The 18,712-nt window shown below is 43.5% G+C and overlaps 3 protein-coding genes across 3 annotated transcripts; all 3 read left to right on the top strand.

Annotated features, from left to right (window-relative positions):
- The first annotated feature begins 896 nt into the window (after positions 1-896).
- On the top strand, positions 897-8,466 carry mpp4b (MAGUK p55 scaffold protein 4b). The gene is made up of 21 exons (XM_029449097.1): positions 897-1,013; positions 1,147-1,268; positions 1,414-1,491; positions 1,582-1,665; positions 1,747-1,878; positions 4,446-4,527; positions 4,644-4,729; positions 4,958-5,032; positions 5,100-5,296; positions 5,470-5,528; positions 5,629-5,646; positions 5,724-5,765; positions 5,857-5,877; positions 6,011-6,025; positions 6,331-6,372; positions 6,473-6,646; positions 6,793-6,873; positions 7,004-7,097; positions 7,242-7,350; positions 7,437-7,571; positions 7,672-8,466. The coding sequence occupies exons 1-21, from the start codon at positions 956-958 to the stop codon at positions 7,858-7,860; spliced, it is 1,893 nt and encodes a 630-aa protein (XP_029304957.1). The 5' UTR covers positions 897-955; the 3' UTR covers positions 7,861-8,466.
- Positions 8,467-8,662: 196 nt separating this feature from the next.
- LOC115019535 (transmembrane protein 237B-like) lies at positions 8,663-13,454 on the top strand. Its single transcript, XM_029449096.1, has 14 exons — positions 8,663-8,859; positions 9,108-9,143; positions 10,784-10,815; positions 10,967-10,980; positions 11,058-11,129; positions 11,399-11,527; positions 11,631-11,724; positions 11,831-11,988; positions 12,072-12,204; positions 12,344-12,535; positions 12,686-12,759; positions 12,865-12,952; positions 13,030-13,152; positions 13,255-13,454. Exons 1-14 carry the CDS (start codon positions 8,839-8,841, stop codon positions 13,277-13,279), a joined length of 1,191 nt encoding a protein of 396 aa, XP_029304956.1. The 5' UTR covers positions 8,663-8,838; the 3' UTR covers positions 13,280-13,454.
- A 535-nt stretch (positions 13,455-13,989) lies between these two features.
- cyp20a1 (cytochrome P450, family 20, subfamily A, polypeptide 1) lies at positions 13,990-18,576 on the top strand. Its single transcript, XM_029449141.1, has 13 exons — positions 13,990-14,222; positions 14,801-14,850; positions 15,055-15,221; positions 15,292-15,437; positions 15,557-15,724; positions 15,875-15,953; positions 16,554-16,666; positions 16,768-16,822; positions 16,951-17,071; positions 17,245-17,356; positions 17,492-17,556; positions 17,689-17,778; positions 18,045-18,576. Exons 1-13 carry the CDS (start codon positions 14,151-14,153, stop codon positions 18,193-18,195), a joined length of 1,389 nt encoding a protein of 462 aa, XP_029305001.1. The 5' UTR covers positions 13,990-14,150; the 3' UTR covers positions 18,196-18,576.
- The last annotated feature ends 136 nt before the right edge of the window (positions 18,577-18,712 follow it).

Genomic DNA, 18,712 nt, shown 5'->3' on the forward strand with positions numbered 1-18,712 from the left:
AAGAGGGGAGTGTTTGGAGGAAGGCCCCAGGGATCATCCTCTTCCTCTGATTTAACTACAGCAACATATTGAGATCCTCCTGTTACAAGAAATCCTCTTTGAATCAGTTGTTTTTGAATTCATCACGTGATGATGTATATGGAGGTGGTACAATCTGAATATTAAGAGTTTATGTCACAGTGTCCGCAGTAATGTCAAATTAACATCACAGCTGAATTATTACCTACATACGGGTGTTTGCTCAGCAGCCAGAGATTAGGGTCTACACATCTCTGCATCCTCGTTGCTCTTACACGAGCTGCGGTGAAGCGCGCCATTAACCCCTGACCCCGTTCACGCTAACCACTAATGAAGTTGTAGCTGCACCTCCCTACCTGGTCCCACGGCACGCTCACGGCTGGATTATTAAACGGGTGGGAAACTGAAGGAGCCTCAAAGTCTCTTGGTAAATAAAATAAAAGTAAAAGCAGATTCTGTTCGCTCATCTCGCTGACATATCTTGTAGTCCGATAAGAATCTTAATAATAAATAAAGCAGTTAAAATGTAAGGCAAATAAATCAACCAAGCGTGCTATATTGACGGAGGAAGTTGAGCCTACATGTACCACAATGCATTGCGCGTAAGCTTCTGGTCCCCACCGGCATCCTCTTGCACCAGCCTCGACTTCTCGCCGCTGCAATTCTTCGTCAAATCATCAATAATCTGCGCTCATAGTTTGGGATGTCATCTTCGCTGTTGGAAACGTTTGCAATACAAGCAAAGAGAACAATGAGTGGCATTCAGAGACACACACACACACACACACACACACACACACACACACACACACACACACACACACACACACACACAGACTAAAGTCACCGCTTGATGTGTTTCCTTCACGTTCCCAGGTTTTCCAGGTTTTTGTAAGCGGCAGGCGGTTGGAGGTCAAAGGTCGGGGGTCCAGTGACCATGAGGCAGGCGGTGGCGGCTCAGGTGTTAACCCCCCACTGTGAACTAGGAGAACACGGTCAGTAGGAGACTCCACTGGTACCTTTTTACCACGTTTATATACTGCTTCAGCTTTCTGTTTATTAATAATCCGCCTGTGTGTGTGTGTGTGTGTGTGTGTGTGTGTGTGTGTGTGTGTGTGTGTGTTGCAGGCCTGCGTCAGATCCTGACTGATGTGATTGAGGAGGTGAGGCAGTCGGTGAATCAGGACATTGACGGAGCGGAGGTCCTCCACTGTCTGCTGAACGCCCCCTGGCTGCAGTCGCTGATCAAGGTCTGGAAACATTTAAACATTTATTTTATTCTTTAATGACGTCTCCGTGCAAAACATCAGTTTCAGTATTCTATTATTTATTTTGGATGTACAAGCAAGGAGAAAAGAAAGAACATTATTTGAGGATTTGTACCTTTGTTTTCAGGTGTATGAGTGTCTCCAGAGGTTCCTGAGAGGTTCCCCAGCTCCAGCTCTGGACTACGCTTCAGGACTTTCTCTTCAGGTGACGCTTCAGATTGTGTTTTATTAAAAATGCATTGCTCGCTTGTTTGTTTTTTTTAAATGGTTTGTATGTGCTTTGATGTCTGTGTAGTTGCTGATCGACATCAGAGCGCTGCCGGGCTGCTCTGAGGAGGCCAAAGAGCTCTACCGCATCCTGAGACAGCCACACCTGCAGGTGAGAAGACTTTATACTTTGTTAGTTGACTAAATATACATGAACAAAGACAAAAAATAAATGCATCTTCCTCTTGTGCAGGCTCTGCTCTCAGCTCATGATACGGTGGCCCAGAAGGACTATGAGCCGGTGCTGCCACCGATGCCAGACGACCTGCCGGATGAGGAGGAGGCCACCAGGATCGTCTGCCTGGTGAAGAACAAACAGCCGCTGGTGAGCGACACAGCTAAAGCCTCCTCGTTACTTATGAGTAACTACAGGATCCTTAGAAAGTGTTTATAAGGCTTTAATTGGTATTAAAATGTCTTAAATCCATCTTTCAAAAGTCTTAAAAATGCTCATTTTTTTGACGTTGTATTATTAAATCTTAAAATAATTTGTAACATCAAATTATTTTGAATAATTTACAATAAATATATATATAATTATATGTCAAATTGGTCGAGTAGCATTAAAAAGGGACCCTGCGTTAAGGTATCTGACCTGTGGGTCGACACCCTCGTTTAAGTTGTGGGATCAGGAAAACTTCTCTGTTTTCAAACCAGGAAGTAATTTATTGCAGGACTGTTGTATTAAACTGTTTCCTGTAGTTTGTGGGGGGGGTTATAATGTTCAGTATGTGACAGATGGATCCTCCATCTCCCTTAGGGTTTGGGTGGATGCAGAAGTCTCAACGTAGGTACAAATACAAAGCTTGTGTCTGTAACCGTTCACACATGTCAGCATGTAAACTGGACAATGGAAGCAGATGCTCGTGGATATTTTAATATTTGGCTTCTTTTAGTGCCAAATATAAATCAGCTGACTGCAGACCAGATGTTTGAATTTTATAATCTCTCATTTGAGTAATTGTCTGTCGATGCTGCAGAACAGCAGAAACCACTGAAGGGAGGGTTTTAAAAGTAAAACTAATTAGTTTGGATTTATTATCTATGGAAAGTTCTTCATCTCCGTCTACCTTTGAGTGACTCTGTTGTCTCACAGCTCCGCGACCACCAGAGATTCGGGCGTCCCAGTGCGTCCTCCCCATGCGCAAAACTCTCCAGAGGGGGGATCCGCAGCCACTGGCAGACCCTGCGGCGCCTGACCCAGCAGAGGCTGCACAGAGGTGCGCTCGGGGTGCGGGGGCCTGCAGCTGGGAGCCTGAACATCGCGGACTCGTCGTTGTGTAGCGTTCGCAGAGGCAGCTACCCACCAACTGAGGCGCTGTGTCACGCAGCGGCAGGCTCAGCCGTACCCTCCACGTCGCTATAAGCCGATGAGTAACTGTCAGATGAGCTGTAGCGAGCCGGTGAGCCGGTGCAGAGTTTGTTACTCAGACCTGCTCTGGGAGCAAAGTCTGCACCGCTCTGCGCCGTCGGTCTACAGCTCCCTTCTGATCGGTAAGAAAAGTTTCATCATCCGCCATCCGTCTTCTTCCATCCTCCATCCTCCATCACAGCTGTTGTGTTCAGTAGGGCTGCACAATATCAATGAGCAGGAGAGAGTAGGAAACACTTTAATATCATGTTCCCATACTTCCCTCATTGTGCAGCCCTGTTTTCATGGATTAATAATGTCTGTTCTTGCGTTGGAGACAACATCATCGAAGAGCTGGACAGTGAAGATGAAGCAGGAGAGTCCAGCAACACCACGTCCCCGCTTCCCACAGCGCGGCGGTGGACTTTGTCTCCCCCGTGTCTCACCGTACCCTACTACTCCAACGCACACGGCTACCTCCAGCAAGGCCTGCCTCCCAGGCTTCGCAACCAAAGCCCTCGCATCCGCACTGCCCCCCCGAGCCCCATGCGCCCTCGCCGTTTGGTTGATTTGCCCCCCGTGGAGCTCGCCAAGCAGGAGAGTCTGGACGAGCTGAGGACGACGGTACAGCTGGCCGCCTGCTCCATGGAGAGCAGCACCAAAGACATCAAGCTCCTCGGGGAGAAGATGGCCGCCGCGACTGAGCGCATGTCGGAGACGGTGCAGGACAACTCGCAGGCCTTGGCTCTTCTCACTCAGGTGGTGGACCGGCTGCAGACGCTCCTCGCCCCCACCAGGACTGAGATCAACACCTCGGGGAAACCTGCTGAGCAGGACAGCACTCCCAAGAAGAGCGGAGTGCAGCGTCCATCCCTGACGCACCAATCCAGATGTTCATTCCCCTCACTTCCTTCCTCCTCCTCCAGCTCCCTCAACAGCTCCCTGGACGCTCCCTGCACCTCCCAGGGGACCAGCTGTCTCAGTGGGTCGCCCAGAACTACCCTGAAAACCAAGAGCGCTCCTTCACCGCAGAGGAAGCACGCTGAGCTTAAGGTGTCCAAGCACCTTCTGACCAACGGCCGGCTGGAAGAGCCCAAGAAGACTGTGAAGGGAGGTTGCTCAAACCAGAGGAAGAAGAGGAGGAAGAAGGCGACATGAGAGACGCCGAAGAGTGTCCAAACAGTGGACTTCTTGGGTCCTTTCAAGCCGTCTCCACAGAGTGGTTGATCTGCAGACGAGCACGTGGTAGCCAACATTTATTACTTTACGTTTTGAGCCATTTGTCGTTCTTCCATCGTGCTGTGGAGCATTTCATCCTTCATGTTTCCACTCCTGCTTTCTTCTGGTATCTCACCATCCTCACTCATTCTGGATTCTGCACATACGGCTGCTTTCTTCTCATTTCAGGAACTTCATCAGGATTCATTTGTGTCTCGATTCAAACCTTCCCGTCTTTCCATCCTGTCACAGCTTCCTGCAGACTCCACGCTCTACTCCACAGCAGCTTCCTTTATTCTCTGTCTTCATCTCTTCTGTTCCAGGGAGCGACGATAAAGAGAAACGAGACCACGGGGGAGATTTTTGTCGCTCGGGTGATTCATGGAGGGCTGGCTGATCGAAGTGGTGAGCCTTTTCTCTCAAGCGTAGTGTCCCTAATTTACTGCATAGATCCCCGATTAGTATCGTTATTATATGAAAAGTAGTTGACCCTAATGTAATGTGTGTGTGTGTGTGTGTAGGTCTGCTCCATGCAGGGGACAGGATCATAGAGGTGAATGGTTTTCCTGTGGATGGGATGGAACCTGAGCAAGTCATCCAAGTTGTGGTACGTCAAATTGGGAGCAATAAGAGCGCACACAGTAGCCAAAATACACACAGTCAGACCCTAATGGACAAAGATGTCCACATTAAATCATTCAAACCAGAGCGTAACACCATCAACATTGTACTTTTTACTATTTTCAAGCATCTTAAACCAGATGCATGCTCCACAGTGAATAGGATTCATTAATATCTGCTAATTAATTAATTTTGTTTCTTTTCAACCAATCAGCAAGTGAGGTCACAGGGCACCATCATGTTCAAGGTCATTCCCATCACAGAGAGGCCGGTCCACAACCAGACGATGGTAAATCCTCATCTACACGCACATGAAATCGCCTTCATGTCAACTTATTAAACTGACGTCTCTTTAGCTGTACGTGCGCGCCATGGCCGACTACAGCCCCCAGCAGGACCCTTCCATCCCCTGCGCCGACGCAGGTATGAGCTTCAGGAAAGGTGACGTGCTGGAGATTGTGGACCAGACGGACGCCCTCTGGTGGCAGGCCAAGAAACTGCCCAGCAACACGGCCTGCGCCGGCCTCATCCCCTCCACCAACCTGCTGAAGCGGTCGGTTGTCTTATTCTGCTGCACAGCAGTGGGGGGGTTTTCCAGCATCTTCTGAAATGTTCTAGACTCATAAAGTTGTTCAGCTGCAGCGTTCGGACTTGACAGCTGATGTGAAGTATTTATAAAGGTGTGTGTGATCATCTTTTTAACCACACGTGTGCTTGTTGTGACAGGAAGCAGAGGGACTTCTGGTGGTCTCAGCCTTATCAGCCACATGCCTGCTTACACACCTGTAAGCTCCTCGAACGTCTCTCAGACTTTATGTAAACGTCTTAACATGTTCGGCCTCTGGTTTCACATGTTCTCTGTGCTTTCCTCCACGCTTACTGAAGTGAGCACTGTAGAGGAAGGTAAGGACATCACACCTTTAAAACTAAACGGTGTATATCTTCTTCTGCAAATATAACGTTTCATCGTTCGCCCACAGAGGAAGACATGATGGCCATCGATGACAAATGTGTCGAAGCAGGTAAATCTCCACTCACATCTTTTACACGCTAACTTACTGCACGTCTTCTTTGTGATTCACTTCCTCCTGTGTGTCGTTTCATTTCTGTCAGACGAGGAGGCGTTTGAATCTGGTAGGTAAGTCTTTGTTGTTTCATCCCGTTTAGACTTTGAATTCGGTTTCACTCTGTGTCTCGTCCTTCATCTGAAACATTTGTTATTGTTTCTTTTACAAACTCTCCGGCTGTGTGACGGGGGAAATGTCAGAGGAGCTCAGAGAAGGTGACAAATACATACATGCAGAGAGCATACATTCAAATAGTCCAACAAATTAACAATTACTAATCAATGTGTGGAGAAACTTGGAGAATACAGACTTTTAGAAAAAACGAACTTGGTGAAATGCATTATGGGAATTGTAGTCGTTGCTTCACTTCCAACCTTTGCTTTGTTTTAGCCCTCAACTTTATTGAAAATCTAAATTGCTGCCGTGCATCTTTAATTTATTTTATATTTTCCTGTAAAATCTATTTCTTTATTTGAACCCTTCCTCACCTCCATGTTCCTCTCTGCTTCTCTTCGCCCAGATGAGGATCATTTCTGCAGCAACGCTGAAGGGATCTACCTCGGTAAGTCTCTATTCATCTCAGTTATGTTCTATATATAAGGGTTTGCATGAGGGCTGAACATCTCAGGGATCATTTCTCATTCACTTTGATTTCCTCTCAGTGGGCTTCAGGCGCAGCATGCGTCTGTGTCGGCGGCGGAGTCACAGCACCACCCAGCCGTCCTGCCACATCCGCTGCCCCAGCAGCTGCTTCAGCGCCCTCAACAGCCCCTACGAGGAGGTGGTGCGCTACCAGCGCCACCCACAGGACGCACACCGCCTCATCGTCCTCTTAGGTACAGTAAGACGTCTTAATGCTGCGTCTGAAGGTGTAATATGCAACAGTTCCTGTTCACACAAATCACACAAAGAAATCATTCAAAGTGCAAATTGGATGCGATTTAAATGTAAGGTTACTGTGAAGTTGTTCTTGTTCTCTCAGGGGCGTCCGGTGTGGGTGTGAATGAACTTCGGAGGCGCTTGATTGACATTAACCCCAACATCTTCCAGGGAGCTTTACCTCGTACGTACAAACTTACATCAACTAAAATGACCCACATCTTTATTACAGCACATTTAAAACCCTGAAAGATTGTTTCTGGGAGCTCTTTGTATGATGATGATGATTAAATGATTCCTTTGTGCTTCACCAGACACCACAAGAGCACCCAGAGGATACGAGGAGGCTGGCAGAGAATATAACTTCATCAGCAGAGAATTGTTCGACCACATGATTTATAACAACAGGTACAACTGTCTCTGATAATCAATGAATGTAGTGCAGAGTGAAGGTGTCACTCAACTCTGTGCAAACTGTGAACGTTTTACACCCACTGTCACTGTATTCATGTTTAAGTGCTGATATGTTTGATTATAAATGGTGTCCTGCAGGTTTCTGGAGTACGGGGAGTACAAAGGGAGTCTGTACGGCACCAGCGTCGAGTCTGTGAGGGACGTTTTAAACAGCGGAAAGATCTGCGTCATGGACATCGAGCCAAACGTAATCCCAACTTTATCGTCCTCTTTGGTTTTCTTTGTGCTTCCAGTCACTTGAACTTTAATTAGAATGTTTTATTTCTCATTAAGGCCATTCAGGCAGTGAGGACCCACGAGCTGAAGGCTTACATCATCTACGTGAAGCCTCCGCCACAGGAGCGCCTCAAGGAGACCAGACAGGACTCGTACATCACCACCAACTACTACGTCAACCGACCGTTCAAAGTAAACCCCAGATTTAATGATTTACAGGGAATGTCTATCCTTTAGTTTTGATAAACTTTACGTCAGTCCCATTGGATTTATATTCCTTTGTCTCCAACAGGATGAAGACTTCCAGGAGATTGAAGAAGCCGCCCGGAAGATCGAGTCTCACTTCTGTCAGTTCTTTGACCTCGTGATCGTCAACGATGAGCTGCAGGACTCCTGCGTCCAGATGCTGACGGCGGTGAGGAAGGCGCAGGACGAGCCTCAGTGGGTCCCGGCCAGCTGGATACGACCCATCACCACGTAAGAGAGGGCGGAGGATGGAGGTGGAGGCGAAGGGGACACGAGAAATGTGATCCCTATTATCATGGCAGCAATTTTTATCTTTATTTTTACAGATTCCTCACTGTACAATCTTAACATGTAAATCAATGTTCATGATTTAGGGGAGTAGGGTATTGTTGTTACTTGTGTGCTTCTTAAACGATAAACGATAAACGATAAACGATAAAGATGGAGCTGGAGCTCAAAGAAATCCCTGGAATTATTAACTAGTAGTTAAAACAACTTAAGTGCATCTTTGTCTCTGCTTTTGGGAGCAACACAAATGACAGATTTTCTAAATTGAGCAGAACATCGAGGCCATATCTCTCTCTGAGTGTTATTATGATTATTGTTATCGGTTTCTTTCTTGCCCTGCTCCCCGCTCTTTTACACAGACCTGCAATAAAGAATGTGATATTTTTCCATTTAATGTTTACATATTAGAAAGAAAAGTGGTTTATTGGTATATGTTTTGTTTTACATTTGGAATTGTGTCATTTATTTGGTGGTATAGCCTAAAATATGTCACTGCATGCCAAAAAAGATTTACTAAACATTAAAAGACGCTGTGTTTGACACAATAATTACACTTTGTGTCCTTATTTAATTAAACTAATGTGATAATATACAAAAGTATGATATTTTAACGTTTGTACCTTTTTTGTGACATTAATAAACCACTTCTGATAGTAATATATTCATTTTCGTAGTTTATTCATGTTTTGTTGCTTTGTATGTGAGCTTTTATTTTGAAGATACAGGAAGTTGCTTTTGTGTGCCACGCATATATGCATCCGGGTAACGGCTCTCTCCACATGCAGAGCATAAACAAAGTAAATAATCAATAAGAAGCTGTTTGCGCATTTTTAAACGGCTGCAGCCGTTAAATATTCCTAACAACCAAAGATGATTTAACTGGATTAATATTTAAAGGCGCTTTTTTCCGGAGAAATTGCTTAGTATGGATACGGGAGCTCTAACGGTAATTTATTTCCCTAACTGACATGAACTCCTGCCGTTGAAGTGGCAGATTTTACAGATTTTTACTAAAATTAAATGCTGTTTTGTGTTTTTCTGTATAAAACAATACTTTTTGTGTAAACTAAAGCTGTACGCTAATAAATTCAGACAGTACAGTAATAAGTTACATTTATAATTGGGACCACTTTTATGTTATGCTAGTTAGCATACTTGTAAATATTGCTAATAATTTACGTTTTTCCACTACAGAAAATGCGACCCAGGGAGCTCCCGCCTCTTCCACAGGTTAGTCATATAACTGCAGGTGTTATTAGTTTAACCTCATTTCCTTTGCAGTGCATTATGCTCGTTTAATGTTAATTTAATGTTACAATAATTGCCTCCTTTACGTCCTATTGCAAGTCACCGGAAGTAAACAATGGGAATTACCGGAAGTAAACAATCCGATCTACCCAATTAATAATTATTTTAAATCTGTGAAACTAAGCGTCACATATTTGGTAACGTTCGTTTTATCTGTTTTTTTGCAATTTAAACTACTAAATTTCAACACTTTTTGGATTTCAACTTCACTGCTTTTATCTGTTTTAGTAGTGAAAATTTAATGTCTTTGGATTTTCAGTTTTCTGATATTTGAAAGCATAAACAATTAATTTGTTTATTAAAAATGTTGTCGATAGATTAACTGATTGCAGCCTTAAAAATGTGAAGAAAAGGCAATGAAAACACATTTAAAACTAATACACAAAACATTTATTGACGAAGCCAGGCAGGCATTTGAAAACTTAAGACTTAAGACAAATGACTTCCTCGATTTATTTATTTATTTATATATATATATATATATATATATATATATATATATATATATATATATATATATGCAAAGTAGGGCTGGAAGATCTGACTAAAGTCACGTCTCACCTAAAGAAATAATTATTTTTTTACGGTAATAGTCACCTAACAAAACCTGACAAGTATTTATAAAAAAAAAAGTTGTCCACGTGTATGTAGGGACTAAAAATAAAGCAGAGTTTACTCTGTTGGTGTTTATAACAAGCATCATCAAAACCAGATTCCTTCCTGGACGTTTCACTCACCCGCACACAAGATTCTGAAAAGATTTGAGTCGTCTGACCTCCGCCCTGAATAATCCTCCGTCCTGGCGGATGTATGAACACAGATTTAGCTGAGGATTTAACTGCCGGCCAGGATATTATGTGTCGCTCCACTCGTACTTGATTCTTGGCTGGAATGGCCACAAAGACGATGGTAAGGTGTTTTTGGTTTGTCGTTATCTAACTTATAACTATATAACTGTATATAACTATATAGCTATAACTGAGAATCTCTGAACAGCTCACACATCGTTTGTCTAAACTGAGCTTAATGTGTTAATGTGTTAACGCTACGGGACCTTCTTAACCCTATTTTACTTCCCGCTAATGGTCAGATTTGTAATGGTTGTTTGTGTAATAGGTCAACTTCTAAAGATTTTGAACAGAATTTAATATAATCCTGCTTTTTCCTTTTAAATAAAAGTACCAGAAAACAGGTTGAAACTTATTTTTCCACTTTTGCACGGACCAGGAGGGAAAACAGGAGGACCAAGGTGTTCACTAAACAGGCTTAAGAAGGCTTAAACATCTTCAGCGCTTGAAAAGGTTTAAGAAACAAAAATAAATAAAGTACTCTCCAAAGTTACAAAGTGCTTTACAAGATGATAATGACCGACAAGAACTTTATATAATACATCATTGTCAGCGGAAAGCAGGCATTAAAATGACATCTATGCGCTAATAAAGTTTGAATGAATCGTGTCCTGGATGCATAAAGTTCAGTTCAAAATAAGATTTGTTCGATTGAAGTTATTTATAAAATAGAGAAGTCACTTTTGTTCTTTGTGTTTCTTTTTGTCTCTTAAGCGCGGACAACGATCACTTCCCTCAATACAGAGGTAGGGAAATATGTGCTGTGACATATTAATCTGCAGTATTATTCAGTCACTTAACAACCAAACTTCTTCTTCTTCTTCTTCTTCTTCTTCTTCTTCTTCTTCTTCTTCTTCTTCTTCTTCTCTCTTTTGTCGGACGTGTGGAAACATAAAGTCAAGACGCAGCTGGTGAGTCAGGAGTTAAAAATAGACATTATGGGAGATTTGGGAGAACAGTTTCTTTATGTGTTTCCTCTGTTGTGCAGGAGAAGTACCCGCACTGAAACATAAGAAGAAGAGGGTGAAGAGAGAGACGGATGGAGTGGATGATACTGACGGTACGTGACACATAAACGCACATCTGCACACAAACCTTAAACTTTTCACTTACCTGCATTTAAAGGGCTAGTTCACCTTAAAGTTTAGCAACTTGATGATGAGATCGTGACAGAAAATCAAGTTCGTTGCTTGTTTTTGTTGCAAAAAGGGAATAAAAATAGTTCCCATGAGCTGCAACACAACATGTCTGTCTCACTAAATCTGAGACTCGCTTGCTATTTAAAGTCGTGCTTTTTACCAGTAACACACCATGATGTTTCCTGTTTAGATCATGGGATGGAGATGGGAGGCCTGGACAGCCGGAGGGAATCTGGGATTGGAGAACAGCTTCCCCTCGAGACCATGACGGACGCTCCCCCGCAGAGGAGGAAGAAGAAAAAGAAAACCGCCACTATAGGTGAAAACTGAGAACATAAGTTGGCCTGTAAATTATTCTTTGTAGTTCTACTAACTAACACTCTTAAAAATATTACATTTAAAGTGTACATTCATGGGTTCAGATCTTGACGATGACCAAGCCGACCTGGTGAACGGAGAGGCAGCAGATCAGACGACTGATGGAGAAGAAGTGGTCAAAAGAAACAGAAAGAGAAGGTAAGAACAAGTTAACCTTTAGTGTCCTGCTTTCATTCTCCTTTGAGTTATATACTATTTAGAGCTTATTTTATTTTATATTTTGTTTTTCCACTTGTGATTTCAGGAAGTCAAGAGCCGTTGAATCGCAGCTTCCCGATGAGCTGGACGTAGAAGAGGACGACATCATCACCGACACTCCGCCTCCTATCCCCCAGCATTCCCTGTTCTCGGCCCCGCAGGGTCAGAGCCAGCTGGTGGGGAAAGTGTTTGTGGAGCGGAACAGTGAGTAACGAAAGAAGAAGACGTGTTCGCGGCTGTTAAATAGCAAAACAAGTGTTCATTGTTGTGTGTGTGTTCACCTGCAGAGCGTTTCCAGGCTGCTGAGCGCTCAGACTGGAGGAAGACCAGCGTCCAGACGGATCACGTGACAGACTTCCAGCACATTCAGCCGCTCTGGACCACCAGAGACGTTTCTATGAGAGTGCACGACGGCTTCAGGTGTACAAGACAAACATGTGAAATGTGCAGCAAAGTTATAACAGTGTTGAATTTTAATTCACAATATTGTATTTCTGCGATAATAATAAATGTGTGCTCCTCCTCCCTGCATGTCTCCTCTCCTCTGTCTGCGTTGCAGGGTGTTCGGTCTGTATTGTCACGGCTTCCTGGCGGGCTACGCCATGTGGAACATCGTGGTGGTGTACATGTTAGCCGGGCAGCACCTCACCACTCTGTCCAACCTGCTGGAGCAGTACCACAGCCTGGCGTACCCCTCCCAGTCTCTGCTCTACATGCTGCTGGCCATCAGCACCGTGGCCGCCTTCGACAGGTGAAGCTCTTATATGTCAACAACGCGTCTCATCCTTGACGTGGAATACAAACGTGCTTGAATCCCCCGTTACAGTGAAGCTGCTTGGTATTTGTGTGTAAATGCATGACGATGAATGCAGCTGAAAAAGATGAACTCTTGTGTTCTCAGAGTGAACCTGGCCAAAGGCTCCGAGGCTCTGCATCAGTTCATCACACTGAACCCCGTCGCGCTCGCCTCGTTCTGTGAGTCCACACGACTGAATGTCTGACCCTTTAACGCGGGGTTAACGATGCTCTCAAACAAACTGTTTAATTCCCACTCTTTGTATATTTGTCTGGTGGGTCCAGTGTACTTCTCAGCGCTGGTGCTCTCTCTGAGCCAGCAGATGACCAGTGATCGGATCAACCTGTACCCAGCCGCCAACACAACTTTATGGTGAGTGTGCATTTTATGTTCCTATCTTACTGTGAAGACTGGATATGATGCATGACACTGTACTTGTTCTTCTCTAGGCCACCGGGGTTGGAGCACCAGATTCTCCACCCATGGGTGACAGTCAACCTGGTGGTGTCTCTGCTGGTGGGGCTGGCCTGGATCTTCATCGCCACCCGACCGGAAACAGGACTATACTCACGGTGAGAGAGAATATCTGTGTTGAATACCTTAAGCCCTTTCTTCAAACATTCAAACAAAAGAAAGAAGTTTTGTTTTGTGATCATCTTGTCCTTCTTCCTCAGATTATCTGTACGCCATGAGGATTGAGCCTCACAAGCCAGAGGACAAATCAGAAATGACCGCCTGAGAAAATATAATTCTGTACATCTGCTCTGACAGCTTTGTCGTCATTTTGCACATATTTTTGTGAACTCTGAATGTGTTGTAGATTATTTTTTGAAATGTGAATGTGCTTGTGTCTTTATAAATATTTATCCAACAACGCCTCTTTATTAAATTCTAATGGTATTAGGTGCTTATTATACATAACGCCTGTTGATAGATGAGGTGAGTTAGTACATTTCTATCTCCTATGGAATACCCAGGTAAAACTTATTGGCTCACTGTACTCAAATATTTATATAGGTAAGAAAAATAAATACATAGAAAATAATTAAAATAAGAGTAAGTAAGTAAATAAATAATAAGAAAAAGGGAATATTTTTACATACATACTTTGGAGGAAACCTGCCTTTATACTCAAATAGTTCAAAAATCTTTGTAGAAAACTATAAAAAGGGGCTTTTGACTTGTAAACTTACACGTATGTATCTAGAATTTGGCGAGAATAATGATTTATGATATATCAAAATCTAATTATCTGTAATAGGTAAAGAATCCAAATAAAACATGTTCATAAAATAATGCACATTTTTTTATATATCAATAATAAAATGAGCAAGATGTTAAAACATTTAAGAATAAGTTTATTTATCCCTTTAAGTATCGATCTCATCCATCGATTCCTTCTAACATCGATTAGTTTGCTCTGCCTGCTAATCAGACCGTGTAGTCGAACACCGAGACGCAATCTAGCCCGTACAGTTTCTGTTGACGTGGTGACTGTTATCAGTTTGTGGGAAATCTCCAAATTCATGAGGAGAAGTTAGTAAAATAGTGCTATTAAAAACGAGAAGTCATGCTGGACTTTGCCATCTTTGCTGTCACGTTTGTCATAATTTTGGTCGGCGCTGTTCTCTATTTGTACCCGGTAAGTCAGTGCAAGTTTGAATTTAGCTTTAGTTAGCTGTCCGTTATCCGCTACACCAGCGTCCACACAAAATAGTGTTGATTTAATGTTCCTTTGCTTACCACCCAGCAGAAACGTCTGATACAACAACATTTAAGATATTTAGCGAATAGTTACAGTCGTTTCCTCATTTCGGCGAACATCCAACACACTAATCAATAACCTGATTTAATAAAATACTATTTTAAGGATTCGCAGTGGGCGGTAACGAGCACGTTTAAGTAACTTTTTGAAAATGAGTGCTGTCATGTACGTTATTTGAATGCCGATTTTACCCGAAAACCTTAAGAATTGATCAGATGACAATGGTTATGGTGTTATACAATGTATGTGTGCCTGTAAGTGAGGAAGCATTAAATTGCCTTATTTTCCAATGGGATTCCATACATATGAATAGAACATGATGGATTCTAGCTGTAACTGGAAAAGGAATACTAACTAACCTATATTACACATTAATACATATGTAATTTGTATAAGTACACTATATTATTGATCTATAGTTTAAAAAATACATATAAATAAATTCATGTTTTCAGTCATCCAGAAGGGCCTCTGGCATCCCAGGTCTCAACCCTACAGATGAGAAGTAAGTTGTGATCTTTACCTCTGATTTCATTTCATTCATTCAGTAACAGGATGTTGTTAAGTTTATATACAATGAGTCAATTACATCCTAAAAAATAAAACAATATGATGAATGCTCTTCAACATAAAACGTGTGTGTGTAACAGTTTTTCAGATTTAAAATAGATAATAACTTTATACTCTCATGATGATTGTCTGCTCTCAGGGATGGGAACCTGCAGGACATTGTGAACAGAGGCAGTCTGCATGAGTTCCTCGTCAGTCTGCATCAGCAGTATGGGTCTGTGGCGTCGTTCTGGTTCGGCGGTCGGCCGGTGGTCAGTCTGGGCTCTGTGCAGCAGCTACAGCAACACATTAACCCCAACCACTCCAGTAAGTCTGTTAATGTTAACAATTGTGTTGTCAAGGTAAGGAATATGCTTAATGCTCTTGCTCTTCTCAGCTGACTCCTTTGAGACGATGCTGAAGTCATTGCTGGGTTACCAGTCGGGAATGGGAGGCGGGGCCACCGAGAGCGTGATAAGGAAAAAGGTGTACGAGAGTGCCATCAACAACACGTTGAAGAACAACTTCCCTCTCGTGCTCAAGGTTTGTATCACTTGTGATGAGACGTATTTACAACTGGTAAACATTCACACTACTCACTGTGGGATCTGAAGCACTTCACCTCTGTGGACTTATCCCCAAATGTACTTTCTTTAACGCAGCTGGTGGAGGAGCTGGTGGGAAAGTGGAAGTCTGCCCCGGACTCTCAGCATACCCCTCTGTGTGCCCACCTGCTGGGTCTGGCCATGAAGACCATCACCCAGCTGGCTCTGGGCGAGAGCTTCAGAGACGACTCCGAGGTGCTCTCCTTCCGCAAGAACCACGACGCGGTCAGTACAAAACCAAAAGTCCTTTTCTCTGCTCCTGTGGGTGTCAAACTTTAGTGTCGATGTCTCTTTACATTTGAGCTCCATGAGGTTTAGAAAGTTTAGTCGTTTGGTTTGCTAAAGTTCTGTTGTTCTCTTCTTCCAACTCGCCAGATTTGGTCAGAAATCGGAAAAGGTTACTTGGACGGCTCCCTGGAGAAAAGCTCCAGCAGAAAAGGAACTTATGAAAAGGGTGAGTGGGGGGGGGGGGGTCAGCTTTAGTAGAACTGAACTTGTAAACTGTAAAGGAAAGGCGGGGTGCGCTTGTTTTATAACACGACACAAAACAAAAGCATCCTTGTGGAACTTGTAATTGAAAATAAAGTCTGATTATCACTCAGCCCTAGTGGAAGGATTTATGGAAACAACCGTCTGTCGTTCTTTTCAAATCGATCGAGTGTAGTCTTTGTCTTGGACTCGTGCACCTGCTGTGTGTTGACATGCGGGAGCAGCGGCGGGCTTCTTCTGTTCGGCTGAAGAGAAACAGGAGGGAAAGTTTGCAGAGACTGAGACATGATCTCCTCTGTGTGTCGAGCAGCCCATACAGTAATATCCGTGAGCAGCCGCTGTTGTTTTGAGGGACTTTTATTGATTTCTCTGCCAAGGACGATTGTTATGTGTGCTGGCACCTGCTGGAGTTACTTTTGGAAGCTGTGTGAATGCCTGGAAAGCCAGAGTGATGCTTAAAATGCAGTGTTTTTAACTCGTAACCTCAGTGAGTGTCGGGCAGCTTTATGTTCATGTCAGAAATGTTTTAAAAAATAACAAGAATGTTCTCTCTCTGGGTTTTCAGCTCTGTCAGAGATGGAGTCTGTGCTGCTGTCGGTGGCGAAGGAGAGGAAAGCCCAGAGGAAACAGACAGCGTTTGTGGACGCTCTGCTTCAGTCCAGCCTCACAGAACGACAGGTGAATACTGATGACGTTACCGACTCTGGTGGAAAACACAAAATGCAACTGAAAGATCGAAATGGTTCCCAGAAATGTACTGAAATGATTATTTGTCTCAGATCATGGAGGACTGTATGGTTTTCACTTTGGCCGGATGCGTCATCACTGCCAACTGTAAGTGACGACCATCGAAAGATGGTTTCAGAATCAGAATAAAGTTTATTTCTTAAATCAAACCTCAAAACGCTTCTTTTTCCACATGAAACCCTGAGTCTTAAATGTAAGACGTTGTGTTTCGGCAGTGTGTATCTGGGCGCTTCACTTCCTGTCCACCTCGCAGGACGTTCAGGACAAACTGTACCAGGAGCTGGACGACGTTTTGGGTTCCGACCCAATTTCCTTGGACAAGATCCCTCAGCTCAGGTACGATCTCAGCTCCTATCTCAGAATGGCATTACTCTAAATGAAGTGAAACTTGAGTACACAGATTTGCCAGATTGGTGTGTAATAACAATAATGTCATAGTTTTAACAATACGTCGTGGCGCACATGGAGCTGGATAACCTTGACCTTATCACGTTTCTGTCCTTGGGAAGATACTGCCAGCAGGTCCTCAACGAGACGGTGAGGACTGCCATGCTGACCCCCGTCGCGGCTCGGCTTCAGGGAGTGGAGGGCAAAGTCGATCAACATGTCATCCCCAAAGAGGTGTCTGGTTTCCTGTCTGCGTATAATACAGCCAGACAGTTTCTTGTGGAGAATCCTCGAGAAGAGGAACATTAATAATGCACGAGGTAAAGAAAGTGTTATGAAAATAAATCCTAGTTTTGTGCCTTATTTCAGACTTTGGTCATCTACGCTTTGGGGGTCGTCCTGCAGGATTGTGACACCTGGAGCACCCCGTACAGGTTCTCTACACAAACCTTCACTTTCACATGCTCATCAATTCATTCATAAATAAATGGCTCGTCTTTCAAATCCTGAACTCCGACGTCTGCGTGGTGCTACTTCTTAACGGTGATTACTGCGTCATCCTTCAGGTTCGACCCCGATCGATTTGAGGAGGAATCAGTCAGGAAGAGCTTCTGTCTGCTCGGATTCTCAGGGAATCAAACGTGCCCAGAACTCAGGTAACTACAACATTATTATCCCTCTGAGCATCGACTGAGCTAATGATGTGAACGCTCTGTTCACATCGACAGGGGGAAATATTGTACTTTTGGACCCACGGTGCGAAACTTTATAGACTCTTCAAGACGCCTAATGAGCTGGAAAAAAAAGGAAATGAACGTTCTGTTTTTAGGTGTAAGAGTTTGATGATATGATCAGGATGAACTCTCTGTGTTTGCATGTCTTGCGTACTTCAATGGCGTCACATGTTTGGTCCGTCTGACAGGTTCGCCTACACTGTCGCGACTGTCCTGCTCAGCACGTTGGTGCGGCAGCTGAAGCTTCACCAGCTGAAGGGACAGGTCACGGAGGTGCGATCCGAGCTGGTGTCCACACCTAAAGACGAAACCTGGATCACCGTCAGCAGAAGAAGCTAGAACTTATTTTTAAGAAAAGTCGTGTTTCTAAAAAACAATATATTTAACAGAATGATTCAAAGGAATTAAAGTATTTCTTGAATGTTAAGGATCTAGTCTGCTGGAGAAACGTCATTTCTCATCAGAACGTTTTTTAAACAACATTATGCTCTTAAATTAAACTCTTAATTGTCATCATTCTTGACAGGTCGAATTTGTACTTGTTGAAATCTGGTAAAGGTGGGGAAACTGTGGTTTAATACTCTACGATGTAGAGAAAAACAACTTGTACTGCCAAATGTTTTTCTGTAATTCCTAGTACGTCTTTTGATATGGCCCACGTGGCATTTACTTTTTTTAAATACGACTGCGTCTTACATATTAATAAATATGTATAAGGAATTTTGAGTGTCTGTGTCAATCTTTTAATTGTATTTGCCATATCAAGCACGCTTCCCACATCAAACACATTTTTACATTTGTCTCAGTGGAGGATGGGAGTGTTACTCGTTATAAATGGACATTTTTAACTGGATGA

Source organism: Cottoperca gobio, chromosome 2 (assembly GCF_900634415.1).
Source record: "Cottoperca gobio chromosome 2, fCotGob3.1, whole genome shotgun sequence".
Classification (NCBI taxonomy): domain Eukaryota; kingdom Metazoa; phylum Chordata; class Actinopteri; order Perciformes; family Bovichtidae; genus Cottoperca; species Cottoperca gobio.